Genomic DNA, 25,024 nt, shown 5'->3' on the forward strand with positions numbered 1-25,024 from the left:
ATTTCCGATCATTTATGTCATACATTGTTGCCGCACCTGCTTTGATAACACAGATATTCATTTGTATTTTTGTTGCCAAGTCCATATCAACGCCGAGCCACGAGAAAATGGGTTAACAGAATTTAATGAAAGTTGGTATATAGAGTCGGGGAATAAGAAACTGCAGTCTAAACTATAAACAGTTTTATGCGCCCTGTATGAAATTGTAGTTTAGGGGAAGACGCCTAAAATTTAATTTTTAAATACCTATGATATTGGTCCTATCAAAAAGTACTACATAACAAAAGTTATAGAGAATACAATTTCCGACCATTTATGTTTTATTCAATTTTATCGTACCGGCCATGATAAGAGTGGTATTTCAGAGTCGGAAGAAAACTAAATGTGAAGGCCTACAATATTGAAAGCGCGTAGCATTGATCAACAATAACATTACATTGACCATTGTTTGTTGCGGTGGGCTTTGTGTCTTCTGTTGCCACACATCTACGATAGTTAGGATGAAAATTGCCTTACGTCGTATCGACACAGATAGGTCTTATGGCGACGACGGGATAGGAAAGGGCTAGGAGTGTGAAGGAAGCGGCCTTGACCTTAATTAAGATACAGCCCCAGCATTTGCCTGGTGTGAAAATGGGAAGCCACGGAATACCTTCTTCAGGGTTGCCGACAGTGGGGTTCGAATCCACCGGATGCAAGCTCACAGCTGCGCGCCCCTAACCACATGGTTAACTCGCCCGGTTGTACCGAGTGTAACAGCCTGCCTAAATATTAGCGGGAAGTAGCTGGGGAGTTGGATAACTTTCTTCTTTAGCATGCTATTCCTCTGGTTCATAAATTTTCTGATACTACTGGTACATACTACACTGGTTCATCATAGCATTCGAACTGTTCAATCCGTACTCTGAGGCACTGATTGGAATGAGCAGTTTGCATATTTAAGAGAATTATGGCAGAGGAGTGATGACGGATGTCTGTGGCCTGGTCATTCCAGCTATGGAACTTTGGACTGTTAGATCGGCACCGTAGTACTGCTGTTGTTTATAAGTTTCATTTCCGTATTGATAGATATTACTTTACAAAAACAATATACATATAAGTCACCACCTTATCAATACAAAATTTATTCACATTCAGCTAGTAAATATGGTCAAGACCGGTTTCGACCCCTAGGGGGTCATCTTCAGTTGACATGCATAAAAGATATATTTTACAAAAACATCACATATAATGATTAAAACTTAAATTAAGTCCAACTAATCATAAATGTTGATATGTATGTCTTGGTACATTTGAGCTATTGTATGTGTCAATCCTAAGTTTCCCAGCATACAGTGTCAAGGTAAGTAGTTAACTAATATACATCATCCATGAAATTACATGCTATTTTTCATGTTATCACTATCTAATTTGGGTTGTACAATGTGGAATGAGATATACATACATTTGTGTAAATTAATAGTAGTAAGTTCTGTAATATACATTAAAAATTGGTTCTTAAATTACATTAATTGATTATTGATCAGTCATATGAAAATGTAGAATTATTGGTTTGGACACTTGTGATTAAAATATTAGTATGCAATACCTTGTTGGGATATATCTTAAATACTAAAGTATCAGTTTATAAAGCCTATTATTGTTATTTTATATCTTGGAATAGGGTTGAACATAGGCATTGGATAATCTTGTTAAATTGGACACATAACTAAAACAGTGGTATATATATACCTTGTTAAAAATACATTGCATTAACATTATTAATATGTGGTGCTATATATACATTGTTTAGGGTAAAATGGGGTTAACGAAGTTTTCACAACAGTATTTGATTAGTTATGATGTTCCGATATAATGGGTCCGTAAAAATATATAACTATATACATAATTGCGGTTAGATAAGTATTTGTATAATCTGCTTGCAATTTAGGTAATATTTGGTTGTAATGTCTGGCGATATTTTGGGCAGCTACTGTTGTTAGAGCTATTAAGAGTCAAGAATATTATTGATGGAGCATGTTCTTCGTTTCGTGTGCCGTAATATGTTGAGTTGGTGACATTTGTAAGAACGCGTTGAATGTTATGCGTCCTGGTAGGGTGCACGTTGATTTATCGTAGAAGCATATATGTTGTGAAAACAAAGTATCTGGAAATAGAAATAATGAGTGCGAAAATGGTGCGGTATGAAAGTGTAATAGTAAATCGTACGTCGTTTCACTTACGTTAGGTGTTGGAACCGTGCACTCTGTGTAGCTGCCTGTTGAGATCTAATGCGTGTTGCTCTGATGAGATTGTAGTTGGCGACGGTAGAGGGGAGGTTTGGGGGGATGGGTGGAGTGTTAGTAACGGGAGTGGGGTCGGAGGGGAGGAGGTCTTGGAGCGGTTGATTTGAACGTATGGATTTTTGTTTATTAATTCTTTTAAGGTAGTAATCTTTTAGTAAAGGAATTACTGCATGAAAAAGAATATTGTTTCTGTCTATGTTTTCGTTTAAGTTGGAGTTCGGATTGACGTATTTGTCTAAATGTATGTAAAATTCTTCTATTATACTGAGCAAGGGACTTTTTGGATTCATATTGAGGATTTGCATGTCACTATTAATGTCCGTGAAATTGTGTTTCTGATCGTCAATGTGCTGACCCATAGCTGAGAAGTGTCTGTGTTTGACGGCATTTACATGTTCATTATATCGTATTAAAAAACTCCTACCAGTAAGCCCTACATAGCTGGCTCGGCAGTCGTTGCATTTGAGGCGATAGACTCCTGAGTGGTTGTATTTATTTATGTTGTTAACATTTGGAATTGTATAGTATGTTGGTGTTATTGCGCGTAGTTTTGGATGCTACTTTTAGACCTTGTTTTTTGAAGATATTGGTTATGGGATGTATATGGTTATTGTTGTAAGTAAACAGTGCATATTCTTTTTTATCTTTGGTGATTCTGGTTAGCTTGGTTTTCGGTTGGTTTTTGACTTTGTTGATGATCGGGTTTATCATTTCTCTTTTATATCTTTTTTGTTTTGCTACTTCGTGGATTGTGTTTAATTCTTATTTAGATTTTCCTTTGAAAGTGGAATGTTATATGCTCTGTGAATCATACTATAGTCATTATGGATAAAGAGGAATATATAACAAAAACAAAAACCTGCTTTCAAGATGAAACTTTTCAAAGTAAGACTAAAGATCCTACTAACAGTATCCAAAAGAACTTAAAAACTCTCCTAAAAAACATCAATTTTCTCTTGAACGAACAGGAAACTACAAAATTAATCACCATGAATCCAGGAATACCTACAGCTAAAGCTTACCCTAAAATCCATAAAGACAAACATCCCCATGAGACCCATAATAAACTACAGGCCAAGCCCCATCTATAAATTATCTAAATACATACAAAAATTTCTCAAAAAACATTATGTCTTTCAAGCAAATAAAACCATAAAAAACTCAATAGAATTTTGCAGCATTACTAAGAATATAAGAATAGAACATTTCTACAAGCTAGCAACATATGATATAACAAACATGTATCCTAATATACCCACACAAAAAACTATTACTATCATAGAATCCAATCTTTATAACTATAGTAAGCTAAGCAAATTGGAAATAGATGAATTTATAAAACTATTACAATTTGCTATCAATAACAATTATTTCAAGTTCCATGACACCATCTATCAACAGAAAGGATTACCCATGGGATCACCAATATCAGGCATAATAGCTGATATATATATGGACTATTTTAGAACACCAAGAAATCAAAAAAATAGGAAATATCATCTATTGGTGCAGGTTTGTCGATGATGCATTCATAATCATGGACAATAGACATACTAATGAAAACATAATCTTAGAACAACTGAATAAAATAGATCCCCATATAAAATTTACCATGGACACTGAAAATAACAACACCATAAACTATTTGGATATATTCATAACCAGACATAACAACCACCTAACATACAACATATATAGAAAACCTACCCATACATCAAATACAATAAAGATAGACTCCACCCACCCGCATACTCACAAGAAAGCTGCATACTATAGTATGATTCACAGAGCATATAACATTCCACTTTCAAAGGAAAATCTAAATAAAGAATTAAACACAATCCACGAAATAGCAAAACAAAACGGATATAAAAGAGAAATGATAAACCGGATCATCAACAAAGTCAAAAACCAACCAAAAACCAAGCTAACCAGAATCACCAAAGATAAAAAAGAATATGCCCTGTTTACTTACAACAATAACCATATACATCCCATAACCAATATCTTCAAAAAACAAGGTCTAAAAGTAGCATCCAAAACTACACGCAATAACACCAACATACTATACAATTCCAAATCAGTTAACAACATAAATAAATACAACCACTCAGGAGTCTATCGCCTCAAATGCAACGACTGCTGAGCCAGCTATGTAGGGCTTACTGGTAGGAGTTTTTTAATACGATATAATGAACATGTAAATGCCGTCAAACACAGACACTTCTCAGCTATGGGTCAGCACATTGACGATCAGAAACACAATTTCACGGACATTAATAGTGACATGCAAATCCTCAATATGAATCCAAAAAGTCCCTTGCTCAGTATAATAGAAGAATTTTACATACATTTAGACAAATACGTCAATCCGAACTCCAACTTAAACGAAAACATAGACAGAAACAATATTCTTTTTCATGCAGTAATTCCTTTACTAAAAGATTACTACCTTAAAAGAATTAATAAACAAAAATCCATACGTTCAAATCAACCGCTCCAAGACCTCCTCCCCTCCGACCCCACTCCCGTTACTAACACTCCACCCATCCCCCCAAACCTCCCCTCTACCGTCGCCAACTACAATCTCATCAGAGCAACACGCATTAGATCTCAACAGGCAGCTACACAGAGTGCACGGTTCCAACACCTAACGTAAGTGAAACGACGTACGATTTACTATTACACTTTCATACCGCACCATTTTCGCACTCATTATTTCTATTTCCAGATACTTTGTTTTCACAACATATATGCTTCTACGATAAATCAACGTGCACCCTATCAGGACGCATAACATTCAACGCGTTCTTACAAATGTCACCAACTCAACATATTACGGCACACGAAAAGAAGAACATGCTCCATCAATAATATTCTTGACTCTTAATAGCTCTAACAACAGTAGCTGCCCAAAATATCGCCAGACATTACAACCAAATATTACCTAAATTGCAAGCAGATTATACAAATACTTATCTAACCGCAATTATGTATATAGTTATATATTTTTACGGACCCATTATATCGGAACATCATAACTAATCAAATACTGTTGTGAAAACTTCGTTAAACCCATTTTACCCTAAACAATGTATTTATAGCACCACATATTAATAATGTTAATGCAATGTATTTTTAACAAGGTATATATATACCACTGTTTTAGTTATGTGTCCAATTTAACAAGATTATCCAATGCCTATGCTCAACAAAACAAATAGTTTTCTAAAAGTTCAACCCTATTCCAAGATATAACAATAATAGGCTTTGTAAACTGATACTTTAGTATTTAAGATATATCCCAACAAGGTATTGCATACTAATATTTTAATCACAAGTGTCCAAACCAATAATTCTACATTTTCATATGACTGATCAATAATCAATTAATGTAATTTAAGAACCAATTTTTAATGTATATTACTGAACTTACTACTATTAATTTACACAAATGTATGTATGTCTCATTCCACATTGTACAACCCAAATTAGATAGTGATAACATGAAAAATAGCATGTAATTTCATGGATGATGTATATTAGTTAACTACTTACCTTGACACTGTATGCTGGGAAACTTAGGATTGACACATACAATAGCTCAAATGTACCAAGACATACATATCAACATTTATGACCAGTTGGACTTAATTTAAGTTTTAATCATTATATGTGATGTTTTGTAAAATATATCTTTTATGCATGTCAACTGAAGATGACCCCCTAGGGGTCAAAACCGGTCTTAACCATATTTACTAGCTGAATGTGAATAAATTTTGTATTGATAAGGTGGTGACTTATATTTATATTGTTTTTGTAAAAAAAAAAAAAACGTAGTACTGTTCGTTAAAAGTGAGAAAATGTGCGGTTTTTCATTTGATCGAGTATTTTATAAGATAACTTTGTCCGGCTCCATGGCTAAATGGATAGCGTGCTGGTCTTTGGTCCAGAGGTCCCGGGTTCGATTCCTGGCCGGGTCGGAGATTTTAACCTTAAATGGTTAATTCCTTTGGCTCGGGGAGTGGGTGTTCGTGCTGTCCCCAACATCCCTGCAACTCGCACACCACACATAACACTATCCTCCACCACAATAACACGCAATTACCTACACATGGCAGATGCCACCCACCCTCTTCGGAGGGTCTGCCTTACAAGGGCTGCACCCGGGTTAATAAAGCCTGGCTTCCAGTCCTGAAAACCTTAAATATTAGAGGACACAGCAGCCACGGCAGGACAGAAAAAGCAACGGGTGATCAGTTGCCTGTCTCCACCCAGGCAGGTCGACCAATGCTGGACTCTGCTCTGCTTCAATCATTGGCAAAGAACAGCCAATCATTGACCGCATCCCACCACCATAGCAGACCAATAAGTGAGCAGCGCATTGTACTCTGCACTACCACTAGCCAAAGTACAGCCAATCAGCGACTGGCCTGCTCCATGGTGGACCACAGCCTGCACTACATATTGAGGTGAAATTGCAACACCACTCCATTCCACTGAGAGTTTCGTGGCCATCATAGTCATTTGGAACCTCCTGAAAATGCCAAACGCAGTTTTTGGTGAAACGTTGAGACCAACGTATGTTCCTGGACCACAGCCTACAAGCCCAGAAAATACAGAGATTGTTTATAATGCCGGCTGTGAAAACCTCAACTGCTATACAAACTTCAACAATTTCCAGCTGAGAATCTTGCACTTCTTCACTTAAGAAGTCTGAGTGGATAACTGTTTATATGACAACAGCTGTTCTGGTCTACAGAAAATAGTCTCTCATAGTTGCCTCACTTTAATTTGGCATAGTGAATTGCATAAAGATAGTAGTATAATGAATTGCTAAATTCATTTAATCTGAATAGTATTCAACAATGTCACCAACTTTAAGAAATGATAGATTTTAATGGAATGGAATGTCAGCTCTTACCTTAAGATGGTTCAGTCACTGTAATCCATGGTTTTGATGAATTCAATAGCTGAACGAAACTGGGTCCACCAGTAATGTTCCTCACCTTCTAACCTGGTGCCATAGAAACTGTCTACGTATTGAATGGTAGACAGGAGTGAGGGAGGATTTGCCTGGACATTCAAAACAGATGGGATCTATTACCATATGTCAAAAGTAAAAAACAATTTACAACTGAAATAAGAGAATATTAATGAAAATAATGAAGTTTCAACTGTTCCTGTAAATGAGAGAGCCACAATGGTATAAACATTTCATTTTATATATTAAAACATAATTAACTGAAGACATGCTGAGACACACATTTTAGAACATTGTATGATATTAAGAATGATGAAATCTATAGTACATGAATCTGTAGTACAAAGTGTTAGATTTCTCTAATTTAAGCTGTGAGAGGGTGCGTAGAATGTTCGAACATCAGAGGTTGCTTACAGAGTTTTCTCCATGATCATAGAGCTTCACTTATGATTTATTTGTGTCACAATTGATATTTCTTTATAGGTGGAATATTACAGAAAAATAAATAAATACTCATAGGCGTCGTACGTCTGCATTAAACTAATTTTTTGTACCTTTTGTTCAAAAATTAGAATTATTAAGATTTATTCTCATGGTAACAGAATTTTTATAAAGCAATGTTATATTTTACAGAAGTAGTAAGGCATAATTAAAACACCAAGAAAACACAATAACTGCCTGCTTTAACAATGCGTGATGTAATTAATTACATAATTACACTGGCAGTTTTCCACAAATTTCTTGAACACTTCTTGGATTGGCGCAAGTATATCAAGCAATTTTTGTTCCTCTCTGCTATTTATATCATCAAATATAAGAGCTCATAGTAAGAATTTGAAACGCTTTATAGCCATACAATTTTAAGAGAATTCCACACCAGTGCCAACTGATGCCCAAAGATCTTCCGAATTCAGGTGAGCAGCTTTCAGAATTCCTGACATACACAAAAGACCAAATACGGCTTCAATTTCTGCAGTCATGTTCACAGGGTATCTTTCTGCGAATAATTACTTTCATTTTTCTCTATCCATATGTTTGTAAATTTGGGTATGTCACTCATATCGCCAGTGAAAAAGTTTCCACACATCTAGTGGAGAACATGCTTCAACGACTTGTCTCCACACTTGAGGTAAATGGGTTCTTATTTTATTGCGAGCAAGAGTTCAACATTTTTAGACAGTATGTGAACGTTCCAGTGTGTTGTCCCACCTCTTCCAATACCACACAGGTTGGTTTATTGAATTTACTTCATCTAGTTTATGTAATTCCTGTAATTCAGCAATATAAATTTCAGAATGCGAGTCGTCTTCCAAAACATCGGCATCATCATCAATTGGCGCCATCCACCATTAGCCAACAGTTTGAGGAAAAGGTACTGAAAGGGACACACCGTAAGCACAATCCTATGACATTACACATTCGTAATTATTTAGAGCCCAGACAAAAACTATGTTTGTGACCTTTTATGGGTTAAGGGTATAATACACGTGTTCAATATTTTTTGGCTAAAAAAGAATCAATAAGAGAAATCACAGATTTACAATATTCATCCATGCAAATACACAAAAAATGCTGCACTACCAGAAATGTATATATTATCAATACACAGGCAAATATGTTCTTCCTTGATAGGAGAAGTGCATGAAAAGGATTAGAAATGAAAATATTCTCAAACTAATTATTGGGAAAATGCTCAAAAGTTATACAAAGTTTTTCAATAATTTCTTATACTGTAGTTGTCTCAATTGAGCATGAAGTGATGAGTTTTATAAAGACAACACAGAATATATAATGAATAGCTAAATTAATTTAATCTGAATAGTATTCAAGAGATAGAGTCCTTTCATCTACAACGAAAGCAACCTAAATTACTGTATAAGCACACTTCTTCTACCACCACCACCACCACCACCACCACCACCACCACCAAGTTTCCCCACACTTGTGGGGTGCGGGTGCAAACGGCGGCACATGGATTTGGCCCCGTTTTACGGCCCGGTGCCCTTTCCCACGCCAACCCTATATGGAGGGATGTAATCATTATTGCGTGTTTCTAAGGTGGTTGGTAGTGTGATGTGTTGTATGAATATGAAGAGGAGCATGTTGGGACAAACAAACACAAGCCCCCAGTCCCCGAGCCAGAATAATTAATCAGACACGATTCAAATCCCTGACCCGGCCAGGAATCGAACCAGGGACCCTCCGAAATGAAGGCCCCAACACTGACCATTCACCCAACAAATCCCCGATTAAATACAATGACCGGCAACAAAAAGTGGAACACTAATATCTTACACAAAATCTTAATTTATTCGATTAAAATGTGTTGGTTTTCCAATATTCATTTACATTTTATAAAAGCCAAATGTTTGGCTTTAGAAAATACCAAAACATGTTCTACTACGCATATCTTATTCAATCTTATTCAGTCACTACTGATCTGCATTTAGGGCAGTCACCCAGGTGGCAGATTCCCTATCTATTGTTTTCATAGCCTTTTCTTAAATGATGTCAAAGAAATTGGAAATTTATTGAACATCTCCCTTGATAAGTTATTCCAGTCCCTAACTCCCCTTCCTATAAATGAATATTTTCCCCAATATGTCCTCTTGAATTCTAGCTTTATCTTCATACTGTGATCTTTCCTACTTTTAAAGACACCACTCAAACTTCTTCGTCTACTGATGTCACCCCATGCCATCTCTCCACTGACAGCTCGGAACATACTCATTTTGCAAGAGACTATCCTCATTTTTTCTGTATCGAAAGTCTGTTAAAAGGAGAACAATAAAACTTTGATTTCCACCTATTCAATACATTAAAAGCAATTAAAAATTAGGACCTCATCCTTATTTTACTGCTTAATTGTTAAAATATAGGGCATGTTTTGTTCATATTTTGAACATCTTCAGCTATAAATATTATTACAAGGTTAAACTGATAACATTGTTCTAGAACTTACACTTATGGTTTGCCGTTAAAAAACTTATCCATAATTAACTTTAAAAAACCTCTTAAATATAAAGCGTTTATATATTACGTCATTTTATTGAAAATAATATATGACTATTTGTTGACGGATTGTAGTGAGTGTTTGGGTGGGTTTTCTGAAAATCTTATATCTTAAGTTAATAATTTAGTCTAAAAAATTAATTTTCAGTTCAATTTCAGATTCAAGTGTGAATTGTATATGTGGGTTGATGCTATTTAGATTAATGAGGGTGGTAGCAGCGTTTGTGATGTTCTCACCCATAATTACTATGGTGTCATCTACATATCTTGCCCAGAAAAGGATGTTGTCAAAGTTATCATCATCAATTTTGGTGTGTTCCAAAAAATCCAAGTAAATCTCTGCTAAGATACCCGAAGCCGGCAATCCCATAGCCAATCCTTCTTGTTGATAGCATTATCAAAAGTGAAATAACTGTTGCTTATAACTAATTTAAGCATAGACATGAAATCCTGTATTTCTACTGTACTTAGGCCACTGAATTTGCTTAAATTGTTTTAAATGATTGGGTATATCTTGGAGATTTGTATGCTAGAATACATGTTTACAATATTGAATGAGTGGAAAGAATGATTGGATTGAATGTTAAACTTTTTAAATTTATCGTTCAATTCTTTAGTGTTTTTGACGGATTTGTTCGACAAAAAATGATAGTTCCTCCTTAAAAATCTTTGAATGAATTGTGATGTTTTATATAACGGACTCGATCTATAGTTAATTATCGGGTGAATGGGGACGCTGGTTTTGTGTATCTTGGGGATGGCTTTGGCAGTGGGTAAACCTGGGTTCATATTAATAAATTTAGTTTTTTCTTGATCTGTCAATAGATATGAAGTATTCTTGAGGGTCTGCTTAAGTTGACATTGGATTCTCAGGGTAGAGTCCTTCTTTACTGTAGAGAATGAGCTATCTTTAAAAAATTTATTTGTTTTGCTTACATATTCGTTTTTGTCCGTTATGACAGTAGTGTTACCTTTATCTGCTTTTGCAATTATAAGATTATCATTGATTTTCTTTTTGAGAGTATGTATTTGCTTTTGTATGAGAATCGAAACCTTGTAGCTATTGTTGTCATGAGTAGTAAGGGGTGAATTACGGAAGTTAATATTGTTTTTTGGGTTAAGAATGGAGTTTAATTTTCTTTTTACTTCAAATCTTACTTCATCTTTTTTATCTGCTGGCAGTTTGCTAATGGCTAATTCTGCTTCTACTGTTATAGTGATGGCTGTGTTCAGAGTGTTAAAATTAGGCCAACTGTGTTTAGGGGCCTTGGCTAAAATGGAACTTTCGTCTTCATTCAATCGCACCTTGGACAAATTTATGATCGCAGGGTGAAATTGGTTGGGCATGTTAGGCCTAGTGTTTTTGTTGGTTTCTTGAGCATAGTTATTGTTGAGTTTAGAGTTCAATTACGTATGCAGCTTTTTGTCTAGGGTTTGTTGTTTCTTTGATAATGACAATAAATAATCTATTGTCAATTTGGGCTTGAAATAGGTTCCAGTGAGCATCCGAAAGTAAACTTGTAGTTTCAAGGTGAGTCGCATATGATCTACGGTTAAGAAAGGACTTTATCTTTTACAAAAATTTGATCCCCTCTCTCAGCCAAATCTTATTTGTTCTAGTTTGGGTTTTAATAATTTGAAAAGAAGAACGATGATTCTTAAACTTGCTGTTAAGAAAGTTGGGTGTCACAACCGTTAGTATGAGGCGCACAACAACACAACACGCACCTCATGCCGCAACGAGAGGTACGTTTCATATAACCTATGCCATTTGACACACACACACACACACACACACACTCTCTCTCTCTCTCTCACTCTCTCCTATTCATTAATTTTATCTCTCATTTATTGAGGTTAACTTTATGGACACCACAATGAATTGCAAATTTATACCAGCCACAAATTAAGAATGTGTCAGTTTTAACCATATCTTCATGCGCCGTCCTGACAATGTCCAACAGCATTTCAGCATGATTTTAATAAGTATTACGGGAACATTTTATTGATGTTGGTCAATGTGGAAACACCATCTAGCAGTTCTGAGTCAGCTGGTGGTTATTTACAGTGGCATCCAGTGGTTTGCATACTGCTAACACCACTCAAGTAGATTTGGTGATTGATGATCTAACTACAGACTCAACATTTACCAGTTCCTGTTTTGCAATTGAAATTGTGATGGAACTAACAATTTTATGAACATCAATACAAGAAAGAGTCTGGATGATGAGATTACTCCAGATGCTCAGAGTTTAGAGCCTAATTTATTTTTCAGATTTTACACTTAGTTCATCCCAGATTTAAAGTTAATTGTGTGTTTGTACATTAGTTTTCATGTCACCTGTTTATTTTTACATTTGTTTAGTTATTAGATGTATTACATTAAGGCTGAAAATGGCCAGCCAAGGCTGAAACTAGTCCCTTGTTCAGTAATGTAATTCAATAATATTGCATAATATAGTATTGAAAAAGTTGGACAATACGACATTAATTTAATAATTATTATTGTGACCTAAATTTGTTTACAAATGTAAACTCTTAAATAAATGGATAAATAACTGTCGCAGGCCAAGATAAACGGGTACAATTAGAGCAAACAATTTGGTTTATAGACCATCTTAAAAAAATTTGATATGGATCATGAAAACTTGGGTTATCTTTGGAGAATACTTTATTAATCAGCATTAACTTATTCACTGTTTATTACTTTCATACTCCAATAGGTAACTGAGGCATTTACTTAAAGAATCATAGATCAAGTTTAATGTTTTACCATTAGAATAGCAGACATGGAAAAGTGATTGAAAGTTCAAACAAATTCAATTTACATAAAAATGATTCTCACAGCAGACTTTATGATGCTGGCATTTCTCCTTAGTTTTATTGTCCTTTGGCACATTGATAAATAATTTGTCTGGAGTGGTATGCAATATATTTGTTTACATCGGAACCATACACCATTTATAACTTTTCTCCTTGACTGTCTGCACAGACACAGACTATTACACACTGTATAGAAATTGCACTTAAGCTTACCAGACACTAACATAAAGGAGAAACACGTGAACTGTATCCTGCTTTTCAAAGCACACTGTGTTATTTCGTCTGCTAATACAGTCAACCTGGACGATGCCATCAGACCAATGGGATCACATATTTGTGTCATGTGACATTTTTGTACTTTTATTTGAATTATGATCATATTTGGGGTTATTTCTACATTCTGACCATATTCTTGGATTCTGAATGAAATTTAATCAAATTAGCACATTTTAAAATAAAACCCCAGATCAGGTTTCAGAATGCAGAGGGCAAAGTAGACACTAATTTCATCCTCATTTGTGTCAAAACCACTTGCCATTTTCTATTCTTTATTTCCTCTCTGATTCCGATAATTTTTCAGTAGCGTAAATATTTGTTTCCCGTGCAATATGGGAAAACAACGGGTCCATAAACTCCAAAAACAGACAACTCCAATACAGAATCATCTAAATATTTGTCTCTCAGTTGTCCTGACACCACTGGCAGTGATGTGATTGGTTGGTTATCACTATTACTAACCCACACCAATTGACTATGTTTTACTTTTGCACGCAGGGCTTTAGGCATGATGTCACACTTGTATCAGATGAAGCGTCACTTTCACGTAAAATCTCTTCAATACAGTCGAAACTGGTTAAGACGTCCTTCTCTAGTGCATTTCCCTGGTTATTACACCATTATGCCGAAGTCCCAGACCATGTCCTATTGAATACATGCTAAAGAAACCTGGATAGCAAATTCACGTTACTCTTTAATACTTTTGTAACTCCCACCATAAGAAATTTAAATTAGCATTCCCAGCCAAGATGCAAGCATGACAGGCCAGCAACAAGGCCTGGGTAAGGATTTGGTAGAGAACCTAATTCCACGTCCCCAGAGCACGGCTGCATGTAGGCTTACAGCTGCAGGGAGCATCAGTCCCAAGCCACTCTTTGCTATGGTTGCTTGGATTGTGCAACAGTAACTCGCCTGATGTGTTGGTGCTTAATTTTGTGTTTGTAAGTGAATTTTATGTTCATAAGTGAATTATGCAACTACATACATAAATTACTGAACTTACGCGTTGTGGTTTACAGGACATTGTTATGGAGAAGAAGAAAGCTAGACAGTTTACAAATGATGAAAATTAAAGTTTATGGAGAAAGAGGATACTAATCCACACATGAAACATATGCAAATTGCCCAGATGTTGGACATTCCGATGACAACTTTAAACAAAATTTTAAGCAACGTTTCTAAGAATGTTTTTCCTTGATTTTTTACTGTGTTGGTGTTCTTAAAATGTATTATTTCATTATTTAATTAATTATAATTGTAAACACTTGTTTCTTTGTTTTCATCGTAATTATTTTTACGTTCAAACCTATCCTTAAATATAACAGCGAAATTGTTTTTAATTTTTTAGCACGTTCTCTCTTTATGACATTTTTTTGATCCCACAAAAACGTCCTAACCAGTTTTGGCTGTATTATAATAATCGTCATCACTATCATCTGAATTACTGTCTAAAACACTTTCAATTAACTCAGCAATATCATTGCTGTTACAGCCTTTACTATGCCGGGAGCCATGGCTACGTCCTGACCGACACCTGATGAAATGTTTGTTATTTCAGAGGCTGGAATTGGGCAATGCATTATTTGAATACTGTAAATGTGCCTTGTTGGACAAATTTTGGAAATAGTTCTTTTCCATGGCATTTGAAAGATTTAAATTGTGAATCTATGATAACTGCAAGCAGGAATGGATCTTAGAATATTTTGTGATATGGCAAGGGTTGGCATTTCTGAAGTACGACTTGGCTGTTAATTCAAAATCATGTAATTCGAAGTCCAATTTTTGCGTCCCAACAAATTCGAATTAACGAGGTTTTACCATATCGCAAAACTAACATCCGAGTTCACCAATGTGTGTGTTTCAAGTGTTTACATTGCATGAAAAGAATTATCCACCACTGGTCGTTTTAATATCCGCATAAAAAAGACCACACATGAAAAGTGTTTTAGATGTGGAGTGTGACGAATTTGTAAGTAATTTAGGAGAGGATTCTAGTGATGCAAGAGACAACAAATCTTTCAATCTACAGGGAATCAAGCCTAATGCAAGTTCAGATTATTGAAATACCTAGGCCTACTTGCTAATTTTCATGGCAAATATATTTTATAGCAGTAATAATGTATTTTTATCATCTCGAATATGTTCAGGCAAAGCAGCTATATCCGTAAATTTACATGGTCATATTTGCGCAAAAACCAAGTGGACCTCGCAAAGTGATAAAAAAATGTTTGTTTATGCCTATGTTACTCTTTTGACAGAAGGAATTTCAGTTCATTTCATTTTTTTTTCAGAATGGGCCTTCCGAAAATTAGGGTGCGGGGATTATTCACGTAAATATAGTGTACCTTGTCGTATGGCAGGCTTCAAATGAGGAAAGTTTAAATAAATAAAAAAATACAGTAGAAGTCCATTATAGCGAGAATCCACAACAACGGAAAATTTACTCGCTATGGAGAGGATTGTCGTTATATCCGATTTTTGTATAAGTCGGAAAACGACCTACACATTAATATCGGTATGAAACCGCAATCAGTTTGTTCAAAACTTACGTTTCCGCGGATGATATCGAAACTACGACTTACTTGTTTGTTATTTTTCAAAATCCGATGCTACGTGAAAGTGTATGTTTAATTTCATTCTGAAAAAATTACAGTACCCCGTATTTCTCCAAATCCTAGATGAACCCCACTTTTTCCTTCAAAAAATTTAAATCAGGCTCAAAAAGTGCTTTGTAAGATCATACGAATGCCTTTGTTGTACAGTACGCATTTTTAGACTATTATTAAACACCGAACATTAGCTTTTGTTATGCCGCACTTTTTTGTGCCTGCACAATTATTCTTTACTTCCGCAGGTTTGATGACCATAACTTAAAATTGGCAACATAATACCGAAGAGAACCCGTTGAAAATTTGCCGGTAATACCTATTCCATGCATCTCTTCAATACCGCGATCTGTCAGGAAAATATTCTTGCTGTCTATAAAACTGTTATGGTACTTTTACTCAGCGTCAGATATAACTGGCTACTGCTACACGCACGTCTTGCTTGCTGGGTTTGGCCAACTTCAGCAACTAGCAATGTATAAGCCTAATCACAGACGTTGAAGGTCAATGAATGAGTTTATTGCGCCACAGTATGGCCTTTTCGACCTTGTGTTTTTCGTGCACATACCTCACAATTTCATTTTCAACTTCTTTAAAGTGTCCTTGTTGTGGACCACTGAATGCATTTTTTTTACAGTACACATTTTTTTTTAGCTATCTTTGTCTTCATGCTGATGCCAAATATTGGCTTTAGTTAGGACTATGCCATATTATCTTGCGGTTGCACAACTATTGTACATTTCCGCGTGTTTAATAACCATTAACTTACAATAGGCATTATTATGTTGACGAGAACCCATTGAAAATTTGCTGGCAATACCTGTTCCACGTATCTTTACGACTATCCATCACGTTAATATTCTTGCTGCCTATAAAACTTAATTTTACTAAGAGTCAGGTACAGTAGACGCGTTCTAACTCTGCCACTGAGTAGCCGTGGCCTTTCTAAGAATTCGAAGGCTCGCGTGTTTTGATGCCATTCTGCAGATTTGAGAAACGTTTTTGTAGAGGCTAATAGAATGTCATTCTCTCTTCACTATTTCCCGAGATCCAGTGATGTTACACACTGGCATTGTACAACCGGTTGTCACGGCTAGCTATGTATAATAAAGAGGCGGTTGTTTATTGTCCACAAATTTTGTGGGTGCGTGTGCGTGCAGGGGTGAAAAGAAGCAGCATGGTTACTGGGAGAGTTGCCAGTGTTATTCATTATTGTCAGGCTGGGAATGCAAGACGACCCTTGATCTTTTGCATGAGATTCTGTGGGAAAAAAAAGTCGTCTTGGATTCGGAGAAATACGGTATCACTCCAGAGTTTTCTTCTTCAAATGGCGTCACCTAACCTAACCGTATATGTGTCATGAAAACATACTTGAAACGCATGCAGAGAAATGAATTATTCTCGCTAAAAATGTACATGTGGATAGCCTTTCCGAAATTTTTAACAAGTTGCTTTACGTCGCACCGACACAGATAGGTCTTATGGCAGTGATGGGATAGGAAGGGGCTAGGAGTGGGAGGGAAGCGGCCGTGGCTTTAATTAAGGTACAGCCCCAGCATTTGCCTGGTGTGAAAATGGGAAACCACGGAAAACCATGGGAAACCACGGAAAACCATCTTCAGGGCTGCCGACAGTGGGGTTCGAACCCACTATCACCCGAATACTGCATACTGGCCACACTTAAGCAACTGCAGCTATCAAGCTCTGTATTCCGAAATTTAACTAGATGCGAGAAAATATTAACTATCCTCTGAAATCAGTGATGCACTCTGCCATATCTTGAGGTGTATCATATTCTTACTTAATTTCAGTATATAACATTAAAATTAAGAGATAGTTTACTTCAGCTGTTATTTACATTTACAAGGTATTTACATGATAATATCTTTCTGTAATTTAACCAGACGCGAGAAAATATAAACTAACCTGTGAAATCAATTATGCACTCTGCCATATCTCGAAGAGTATTCCATTTTTACTTAATTGCAGTATTTAGCATTAAAATTAAGTGATCGTTTTGTCAGCCTTATTTTAACGAGTTAAGAACTGTTCTATTACAGAACTATTTAAAATAGTACATGTGCGGTAAAATAAATAGTTTTCTTTCATTATAAGGTGTAATGACAAGGCGGACTCAAGTAAAACTATTTTAAATAGTTCTGTAATAGATTCAGACAAGTCTATACGGATCACTCAACCATATTAACCTATCATGGTTAAGTTTATCAACAGTTAAGAACTGTTATCGGACAAGTTATTTACACATTTATTACGAAAATATGTTCTCTTTCATTTTGAATTTTCTTTATGGAACAGCAGTCAACGGGTATTATTAACAGACTCTGACATTGCCTTCAAATGTCGACGAGAGAACTCGCTAGTGGATGTAGCAAGGAAACGATACTGAAGATAATCGATTGCATGCAACATAATCACTGGGGTGCATAAATATCGGTAACAGAAAAAATTGCGCGCACTTAATCGCTCATAATAACGGATGCATGAGTGATAGGGCGATCGCTGTAACCGAAGGATAACACACAGTTTAATATAAGAATTCTGAAGGGACAGCAAAACACTGTCGGTATAACGGGGTTCTCGTTATATGCCGTACTCACTATAGTGGACTTCTACTGTATAGTAAAAGAGTATAGCCCACACAAAATCCTACATCTAATCACAGAGCAGTGTAAGATTCCATCTGCTTTAAGATGATGCAATGGAAGAGATCGTAATGAATGTATTCACCAGATAACTAACATTATTTACATTAACTAGCATCCATCTGTACAACTTAATTGGTATAAAGCTATTATTTTATAGCAAAATCATCTTATAGAACCCCTCCAGCGTGCTGGGTAGGGTAGTGTTGAACAAGTCTTCGTCATCATTGTTTGTCCAGAAATGCCGTCTCTCTCACCACTGACTCCAAATTCCCTCCACTTCTCTCCACATCCTCTATCAGCTAGTATAGCCATCTGTTCCTATGACTTCTCACTGGCCTTCTTCCTTCAACCCTTCTTTCTAGACATGCACGTAGTGTTCTTGTGCCATGCATTCGCTTTACATGTCCATACCATGTTAGTCTCGAAGTGCTTAGCTTCTCTTCTAACAAGTCCACTTACAGCTCCATTCTGATGTCACCGTTCCTTACATGGTCCTTGCATGTTTCTTTGGAGGATAGTTCGTAGGAACTTCATTTCACATGCTTGCAATTTACAGATTTCCTCTCTTTCAGTGTACATGTTTCTAGACTGTACTGTATATAAGAATGGGCAAAAAGTGTGTCTTAAACAGTCACCTTGGTTCTCTTAGGCACTTCTTCTTTTATCCCAAAGTAGACGTCTTACGAGTTTGTAGAAGTTAGAACTGCTAGCCACTCTGTCTACTGTAGCAATTGAGGCTTCCACGGTCAGCGTTACAAATCACGTCAAAGTTTTCCGGGTTTGTAGGCCATGGTCCAGAAGTGAGTGAATGTCCACACATTTCACTGAAGACTGCATTCAGCATTAACAAGGGTTCTGACTGACTTTGATAGCAGTGAAGCTCTCAGTGGAATGAAGTGCTGTTGTATTCCACCTCATTATAAAGTGCAGGATACGGTACGCTGCTCGCCTATTGGTCCGCCATTGTGTGTGTGTGTGTGTGTGTGTGTGTGTGTGTGTGTGTGTGTGTGTGTGTGGCGGGGGGTGTCGCTGATTGGCTATTCTTCGGCCACTGGTTGAAGCGTTAGGGAGCCCAGTGTACATCGACCTGCCTTGGCGGAGACAGGCAACTGATCACTGATCACCCGTTGTTTTTTTCTGGTCTACCTCGGCTATCGTGTCCTCCAGGATTTAAAGCTTTCAGGACTGGAAACCAGGCTTTGCTTACCCGTTCAGATTCTTCCTTACGGTTGAAGCTGATGGTGTGCTTCAGGATTTCGGTGTCACTGTAGTGTATGTCATGGCCTGCTAGCAGCGAGTGTTCAGTGACTGATGATCTATCTGCTTGTCCCAGCCGGCTATGTCTGTTATGCTCCTTCAATCGTGTGCCGATGTTGCATTTGGTAGTGCCTATGTATAACTGGCTGCAGCTGCAGACACCTGCTGTGGAGAGAGGATGAAGCTTGTCTTTGGCAGACCTCAGCAGTTCCTGGATTTTCTTCATCAGCCTGTATGTGGTTTCAACCCCATGGGACTCCAGTAGCCTCCCTATTCTGTCAGTTATTTTTTCAATATACGGCAGAAAGGCTTTAGGTGCCGGCCGCTCCTCTTCTTTCTTCTTGGTTGTTGGACATCTGGAATGGAGTGCTCGCTGGATGTCTTTATGAGTGTACCCATTATCGAGTAGGGCCCTTTGAGGTGGCCGAGTTCCTCGTTTAAGTGCTGAGGTTGACAAATTCTCTTAGCACGGTCGGCTAGCGTCTTAATCACTCCGTATTTTAGTCGGTGGTGGTGGTTGGACACCTTCTGAAGATAGTCGTCTGCGTGGGTCGGCTTGTAATATATTATGTGCCCAAGTTTAAATCGGCAGTCTTCATTAATAGAACATCGAGGAAAGGGAGCTTTTCCTTGTTTTCTGTCTCCATATTGAACTGAATATTGGTGTTAATACTATTCAGATGCTGTAGAAACAGGTGTAATTGTTCTTTCCCATGGCTCCAGATCAAGAAGGTGTCATCTACGAAGCGCAGCCACACCTTAGGTTTCAGTGGTGCAGTCTCGAGTGCTGTTTCTTCGAACTTATCCATAAAGAAATTTCCTATCACCGGACTCCGAGGACTGCCCATGGCGACACCGTCCTTTTATTCATAGAAATCTTTCCTCGATGTTCGGGTAATGAAGACTGCTGATTTAAACTTGGGACACATAGTATACTGCAAGCCGACCCACGCAGACTTCTATCTATCCCAAGGTATTTGAATACCTGTTATAAGATATATTCCAAAACTACTTTAATTTTTTCAAAGACGTCAATTGAAAAGATTCTCTCTAAGCTACTCAATGCCATCCTCAAACTTCCAAACCAAGGAAAAGAATTAACTTTTTGTTCCTCCATTTTAACTCTAGGTATGTTCCTTTTTCATGACCATTTCTTCTGCTACGTGTACTTATCATGGATTATAGGTGTTATCATCCAATGTTCCCTTACCAGGAATATTTTTTTCAATATACATATTAAGTAAGCTCTGCCTCGATTCCTCTCTCCTAAAAACATCACTGCTTTTATCTCGCACATGAAAGAACAGAGAATTAATTCCATTCCCTTGACTTCTCATGAAAACAAGGGGAAATTGAAATTCATAAGAACATATACCTTAATTAGCACATACACCAGCACAGGCACAAAGTCATCAGCAGCTGGAACTCCACGCTCACTTGCCATGGCTAACAGGTTCATGATAGTGGTTGCACAGCGGAAAACACATTGTAGTTTATCACGTGGTGTCTTATATGCAGATATAGCCGCCACTTCTGCCTGCGCTGATGGCCATGGGCATTCATAATGGTACATCTGTAACAAATATTGGTTCTCTCTGTGTATATAAAGTCAATATGTTTGAACATCAGCCAGTTCTAATTTTACAAAGTTTTTTCCACAAGAAGAGAAGAGAAGGAGAATTAAGAATTGAAGAAACAGAATTTTGAAGAATCTAGTATGGATAGCTAAAGAAATGTACAATGGTTTATGCTACTGAGACCAGACCGGTAATGAAGAGATGAAGAGAGAATACAAGCAGAATAGAGAACATTTCGAAGAAGTATGTTACAGAAGGACAAATAATGAGAGAAATCGACAAAATAAGGAAATTGGACTAATATAGCCTGAATGGGGTAAAAATAACAAAACTATGGAATTACAAGTGAAAGGCTGCAGAAGATCCTGGTTAAAAACAGCATAAAACAATGGGTCCACACAGGAATAGAGTAATGAATGAGGGGAGAGGGGGAGGGGTGGAGAGGGGATGGAAAGATACAGTGAAATGGAGAAGCAACATACTTATCTCGACTTGGATGCATTTGGCGATGGTGAATAATGTTGTTGATGCATTATGATTGCAAAGATTGTAAGCATTAAAAATAACAAATTATCTAATCCGATGCATTATCAGTACCCAAAATTTCTAAAAGCTAACTCTTAATATTATCACAGTGTTTTATAATATTACATTGTCCTTTCTAGTTATGAATTTAAACAAGTAAACAAGCAAGCAAGCGTTGTAGTTTTATGTGACTGTTGATGCTGTGATCAATATCTATAAGACTTCCCATTTTATCTGGAATCAAACCACAGGGATGTAACTTCTCATTTTAAACATCCCATACATACTGACTGGGATTTGAACTGTGGCTGCCCTACTGAGAAGACATTGAGATACCACTCTGCTATCACACCCCTGGGTAATTTAACCCCTTCAGTGGTAGATTCTCACAGAGCTCTTATGCCAGAAAAGTTTTTTAAGAGGGAATTATATATTTGTAGGAAGCAAGGAATTAATGGCAGCTATTGAGGGAAAATGATGCTAGCATATTCATATAACCTTTAATGGTTATTAGAAGCTTACTTTACAATTTATTTAAACATTTTAAAAACTTTCTTTTGGTGTTTTATAGGTATTTCATAAGTACTGTTTGTAACCAATACATATTTATCTTCGGCTTTTCAATTATTCCTATGAACATAACTAACACAATGAACTGCTGAATTTCACAAGAGTTGATTACTTATCAAATTGTGCCCTTGTATGCAGAGATTTATATACTAATTTTTTTAACACATTTTTTAGGATAAGAATTGGTTTTGATCACTACCAAACATACATCATCATCCGTTAGAAATAATTTGAAACAGTCAATTGCATTGACCTCCGGTAATAATCCAACCCTTACACTAGGATTCCAGTGAATGGAACTATATTAGACCGTGCTGTATCTCCAGGCTAACATTTTTTTCACACAAAGTTACGTTCTAATTCTCCTACCATTACCATTGCTTCCAACGTAATATCTTCAACAATTTCACTAGAAATACCAACAAGATCATCATACGAACAATTATTCAAATCATTATCACTACTAGCAAAATACTAATATCACTTAGTGCTGGTAAACATTTTCCACAGAGATTACAATACCTGAGAAATTATTGGATGAAAAAAAAACAAAAACACACACACACACACACACACACACACACACACACACACACACACACACACACACACACACACACACACACACACACACACACACACACACACACACACACACACACACACACACACACACACACACACACACACACACACACACACACACACACACACACACACACACACACACACACACACACACACACACACACACCCACCCCCCCACCCACCCACCCCCTGCAACTAAAAGAGAATTTCTCAGGCAGACATAATATTTAGCAAAAAAAAAATGGAACCCGAGAATTTCTCGGGCGTGCCACTGAAGAGGTTAAACAACTAAAATTAAAAACTTTATTACACTAGCGGAAATGAAGTACCATGAAGTACCACTCAGATATTTATCAAACTTTATAGAGATGTTCATCACATAACACGTATTAAATAATTAAACTTTCAACCCATTCGGAACTGTCTATCACCATCATCATCAGTGTAACGTATGACCCCCACGGGCATGAATACTCTTGTATTCTGTGTGGTATGGAAGCAAACAGCCTCCGAATGTCATCTTGACGGATTTCTTAACATTGCTGAAACATATGCTGTGTCAGTTCATGATGATTGCTGGCTGGAACCTGGTATGACTTATACGTCTTCCCATCACATCCAAGACATGCTCTATGGGTGACAAATCAGGGAATCAGGCAGGTCAGTCAAGGATCCGTACATTCTTCAAGGCTTTTCTGGTGTGATCTGGAGTGTGGGCTCTTTCATTATCCTTCAGGAATATGCCATTTGGTACCCTCATCATGAAGGGTATGACAACAGGGTTTACGATTCTTGCCACATACTGGCGAGTATCTAGTCCCCCTTTAACAAGTACCAAATCTGTCTTCTTGTCATATCCAATTGCTCCCCACTCCATAATTATAGAGTTGGAGTATGTGCCTCAATAGTCGTTTCTTCCTGTGACCTTTCACCAGTCGTCTATGGACATAATCACATCGATCTGACCTCCACAAACAGAAGTGATACTCATCACTGAACACACCAGAATGCCACTCGATGTCCTAGTTGACTCTGGCACTATACCATCAAACGGGGTGATTTCAGACAGTTTTGAGGTTATTTTCATCTTAACTCATGAACGGAATTTTAAACTGTATTGTTTATCATCCTAATAATGAGGAATATATCCAATTAATGCAATACCCTACAAACAAGAAATATACGCCAACGTAGGTTTTCCTGAGAAAACAAAAAGTAGTGGGGTGATTTCGGACGCACATGGATTTTAAACCGCTGTCCAAAGTTTCAAAGCGTATTAGGTGATTTCGGACATAAATAGTCCTTTATTTCAATTCTTCGTTCTTTTTGCTTTAGTTTTGTGATATTTAAAGTGTTCTGAGGGTGTCCAAAATATGACTAGCTGGTTAAAATCATTGTAATGATAAATGTAATGTGTTAAGGGGCCCATAGACATGCAATATTATTGCGCGAACTGGATTGTACAATATACTGTTAGCTGCATATAGACGTACAATATTATTGCACAAAAATATATATATTGTGCAAATCACAAAATACTGTGCTGTGTGTTGGCAATATTGTGCAGGAGAAAACAACGGGAAAGAAGAACTGACCCACCAGAAAACAGCGATACTGCCATACATTAAAAACACTACAGACAGGATCGGCAAGATACTGGACAAATACAACATAAAAACTATCTATAAACCTCACCGTAAGCTAGCCCGTTATCTACCACCAGTAAAAGACGCAATAGAATTACAGGCCCCTGGAGTGTATCACATTGAATGTAGCTGCGGAGCTTGTTATGTAGGTGAGACAAAACGTCTGATCTCCACCCGCCTAAAAGAACATATCCGTCACACCAAGAACC

The 25,024-nt window shown here is 36.9% G+C and overlaps 1 protein-coding gene across 5 annotated transcripts in view; it reads right to left on the minus strand.

The window, feature by feature from the left end:
- Gapvd1 (GTPase activating protein and VPS9 domains 1) overlaps window positions 1-25,024 on the minus strand; it is a 674,762-nt gene that overhangs the window by 36,033 nt on the left and 613,705 nt on the right. For all 5 annotated transcript variants that reach the window (XM_067138086.2, XM_067138089.2, XM_067138085.2 and 2 more), the window contains 2 exons: window positions 21,285-21,482; window positions 7,210-7,361 (listed from right to left, as the gene is read on the minus strand). In XM_067138086.2, coding sequence (XP_066994187.2) covers window positions 7,221-7,361; window positions 21,285-21,482 — 339 coding nt within the window. In that variant the 3' untranslated portion in view covers window positions 7,210-7,220. The remainder of the gene's footprint in view (window positions 1-7,209; window positions 7,362-21,284; window positions 21,483-25,024) is intronic.

Source organism: Anabrus simplex, chromosome 1 (assembly GCF_040414725.1).
Source record: "Anabrus simplex isolate iqAnaSimp1 chromosome 1, ASM4041472v1, whole genome shotgun sequence".
In the NCBI taxonomy this organism is placed as follows: Eukaryota; Metazoa; Arthropoda; class Insecta; order Orthoptera; family Tettigoniidae; genus Anabrus; species Anabrus simplex.